The sequence below is a fragment of the Etheostoma spectabile genome, chromosome 8 (genome assembly GCF_008692095.1).
Source record: "Etheostoma spectabile isolate EspeVRDwgs_2016 chromosome 8, UIUC_Espe_1.0, whole genome shotgun sequence".
Lineage (NCBI taxonomy): Eukaryota > Metazoa > Chordata > Actinopteri > Perciformes > Percidae > Etheostoma > Etheostoma spectabile.
In genome coordinates, this window is record NC_045740.1 from 27,346,399 (window position 1) to 27,350,514 (window position 4,116).

Here is a 4,116-nt window from a genome sequence, read left to right on the forward strand (position 1 = left end):
GCCAAATATTTGGCCGGAGAAAACCCAAGATTATACCGCAAACCCAGACGGAGTACTGAAGGAAAATAAAAATGACAATAAAAGTACATAAGAGGCCGGAGCCAGGCTAATGCCGTTGTGGCTATCAAATGAAATTCCCCTTTTCAAGTTTTCACCAAACATCGTGACTGTCACAAATTGTTTGAAGTGATGGTGCTAATTTTCATATCTTCATTATAATCTCATGTGTTTGACCCATTGAGGATGTGAAGGGAGTTTTTTTTACCTTAATTTGGTGATTTTGGATGGTATCCATTCCTTCATATTGCCTTTTTGTCATTATCAAGATGGAACATCAGATCAAACCAAGAACTTTAATAAATGGGGATGGAAAATACCCTCAGTGCAGTGCTGTGAGATTCTTTTCTCTCTTCATCTCAAAACTGCTTGGGGACAAATGTCACCCCTTTCAACTGTAATTGCTTATTTAAAAAAAACAAAACCTAATTCATCACAAATGCTGAAGGATGTACCTATGGTCTCATTTCTAATTCAAGTGCTCTAGTTATAAAAGAAATAAAAAAAAAAAACTAAAAAAAAAACTAAAAAAACAACGTGGTACTGGGGAGAGTTCTAAAGAGTCCAAATACCACGCAGCGCCTGCCAAACTGTGAGCAATGCTTCTCAGAAAGCTGCTGGCCTGAGGTGTATGCAGAGCTCAGGAGTTATTAGGCGGGCAACGCAGCACAGTCATGGCCTCTCTAGGCAAACATCCTCCCTGAGTTTCTCCCATCATTCCTGGATAAAAAGAGGAGTGTGCCGTCCTTTCCCCCCAGGTCTGGCGTACAGATGGCAGGCATAGGTGGGCAGAGCGAGCTCAGGGGCTGCTGGTCCTCAGGCCCTGTTTCTCCATTATGTTCCACAGCTTACGCAAGTTGGACTGAGTGATGGTGTCATCCGGTTTTAGTTGAAGTGCTCGGAGGTAATTGGCTTCAGCTTCTTGCAGCTTCCCGTTGAGGTGGAGGATGGCCCCCAGGTTCATCAAGGCGGCGGGATACTGAAACCAAAAAAAGAGTCTTAGTAATTTAAGCACAAGATTAGTTTTATAAGTACACTTCATGGCAGCTTAAAAGTGTGTGTTGTCTTTTCTGTTCAAGAATAGCAACACAGGACTCATAGGTGCAGATCCTATAAACACAGTGAGTCTGCTCTGAAGACACAGGAAGAGTGAGCTGACTGTTATTTCCTTACCACTAATGGCCTGTTTAGAGAATTCATTTGATGAAAAATTCAGATTTTACAACATCAGAGGCCATGGATGGATACGACGATTAATGCAAATTAGATTTAACGATTCACACTTTGAGGGCATACATAATTTAAGACGGAATTGAATTTGACCAGAAATATCACTGAGCCACGTCCAATGAATTGTTGTCTAGGCACTGACTGGACTCCAAAAAGACAGATGTTGCTTCCTTTGTACAGATGTTGCTTCCAAAAGTCTGAGCTTTAAAATATGAATCTTATTACGAAATCAAGGAAAGATGTCAAAGTGGATGACTACTATTTTGTCCTTTTAAATAAAAGAAACTATGGCCATCTTGTGAAGCTATACAGCAGACCCTAACACGTTATTGGTTCTTGCGGTGCAGTATTTGGAGTCCGGTAACCATGCTGCGTGTCCCTGTGTCTTGTCTGTGGCCACAGATGTCAGAGGGAGCAACCACCCCTTTGAAGTGAGTCTAGATGAATATAGTGTAAATTAGTGCTGGTGCCAGGGGGCAGTGGACAGGCGGGTGAGTCATGAGGACATAAGTACAGGAAAAGTGTCCAAGCTGCAATCACGGTCTTACCGTGAAGCATCCAGGCCAAGGGAGGGGCCACATCTGATCTCCATTTTAGTCAGACGTGTGGAAAAGATGTCTAACCCTGTAGCAAAGCTACTGTTTTACTGCTTGAGGCAATTGTAAATGTCTGCAATTGCCATTCCTAGGAAACAAGGAATGTTCCAATAAAACAGTCTTCGTAAAGATGGCAAAACATGGGCGTAGAAGCCTTTTTCTTATAATTATCGCCCCATACATTATTGTCACATTGAATGGCCCATGATTATGACATCTTGGCATTTACTGATCTTCTGTACCACAAAATGAATTTCTTTCTTATGGCCTATTAACTCATCAACAGTAATTGACAGAGCAACACTCTTGCATGAGAGGCTTTTTCTATAAATCTTAAGAGAAATCTAAGGAATGTGGACTATTCACAACAACAGCAGTGCTGCACACAAACAGTTAGAGCTTACTCTTACTATCAAGCCTAGAGTCTATAGCCATGCTAGTGGCTCTGTGAGGCTGTGCTTTGAGGTAAACGGTAACATCACAATGACAATGTCAGCCTGCGGGGGTGGTTGTGGCCTATCTGTATGGCTGGGTACCAAATTCAATGCTTTTTAGGTATCGAGAATTTAAAGAAAAGCCTTGTCTTTCAATACCTAATTTCAATACCTAAGGTAATGTCATCAGTATCAGTGAGCCAATAAGCTTGCAGTATGCTTCTACCAAGATCTAATAATGCTGGTGATTGGCTGTCTAACGATATCGTAGAGACACGCAGTAAAAACTCGTTACGTTACGCAGAGAGGGATCACGTAGTTGGAGCTTGAAAAATAAATTTCTGTTTGAGGACATGTGATGGCCAAAACAGGCAGTGTGAGAGAATCAGGAGCAGTTAACCATAGTTAACTTTAGAATACCAACGCAAAGAAAGCAGAATCCGACAAACATCTGGCCAAAAATTAAGAAGATCCGGCTGAATTTCCAGCGGCACCTGAACAACGTCGTCAATATAGGAAATGCATTCCTGAGGACAAACAATGACCTTTTGACCCAAAACGCTTCCCATACAGTACATATCTTATATTAGGTAATTGAGAATACCTTTCTATGGAGGTTACCAAACACAGACAGACTTTGTGTGATAGTTGATATATAGTATGGCCATTTATCTTGCTTTTTTCACACTGTAGGTTGTGTGTGAACTCCTTTGCTATACTGTCTCACAAAACTCTCAAAACATCTCTCTGTTTTCCCAGTGTCAGGCTTGGATGAGTGATGCTCCATGCATGAGAATTTCAATGGGAACAATATGTCCAGTAGTGCTGCTTTTCTCATAGGGAGAATTAAATTGATGAATAAATCAAAGAGACTCTGGAATAAGCCGGTTGTCCGTTAGACTGGAGCCCCTATTCCCCTCCAAACATATAAAACATGCTACAGATGCCTTGGCCAAGGTAAAGGATAGCATGACCAACACTTCCTAGTGTTGCTTACTGACCCCAAATATTCAGCATTAAAGTTACTCGATACCAGTTCACTACGTTCGCTGCTTATTGTGCAATTACATTAAGCCCATAGGAAAATACAATTTTCTCTCGGTGTTTCTTTATTGTTCACAGGACAGGAGCAGCCAGAGTTCTTGACTTTAATAGTCGGGGTAATTCAGAGGCTGTTTGCACAATAAATTACCTTCTGTTTGACCCACCATTTGAAGGTCAAACCACAAAATAACGCTTGGGGATCCATTTGCAAGTTTGAGGATTTTTACTACTCAGGATAATGGTGGGCAAAATATATAACTGTTTATACATATGGATATAGTTGAAAGTGACGGAGAAAGGGCCACACACTAATACTGTATCCGCAATATGTACGTGTCAAGTGGGTGTATATTAACAAATTGGTGTGAAGGCCAATTTGTGGGGTTGGTAAGCATCTGATATTATTAAGTGAATTACAATTATCCCTTAGCCTCAGTCAAGGGTATAGGTTTGATTCAACCCTTGTATTGTCTTCACTTTCGCGACCCTCTTGTATCCCTCGGGTCAAATTGACCCGTGACTTATTTGAGGTTTCAAAAACAATTCTGAAATAAAATGTCACTTCATAATCAATTAACAAATATTGTCTTTGAATTCCATGAACATACAGTATATGTTCAGGGAATGTAATCAGTCTCTTCTAGAACACAATTAAAAATGGAAGTGGGATTTGTTTTTTGCGATAATTCATGTTAAAATTTCCACTATGGGAAAAAACATAAGTGGTCATATCCAGAATAATTTCTGACTTGAGT

At 40.6% G+C, this 4,116-nt stretch overlaps 1 protein-coding gene across 1 annotated transcript in view; it reads right to left on the reverse strand.

Moving 5' to 3' along the window:
* Window positions 1-309: 309 nt before the first annotated feature.
* The window catches only part of tmtc2b (transmembrane O-mannosyltransferase targeting cadherins 2b), a gene marked incomplete at its 5' end in the record, with an annotated part of 115,741 nt that continues 111,934 nt past the window's right edge, over window positions 310-4,116 (reverse strand). The window contains 1 exon segment of the mRNA XM_032523321.1: window positions 310-1,036. Within this exon segment, the coding sequence (XP_032379212.1) occupies window positions 857-1,036 (180 nt within the window). The 3' untranslated portion in view covers window positions 310-856.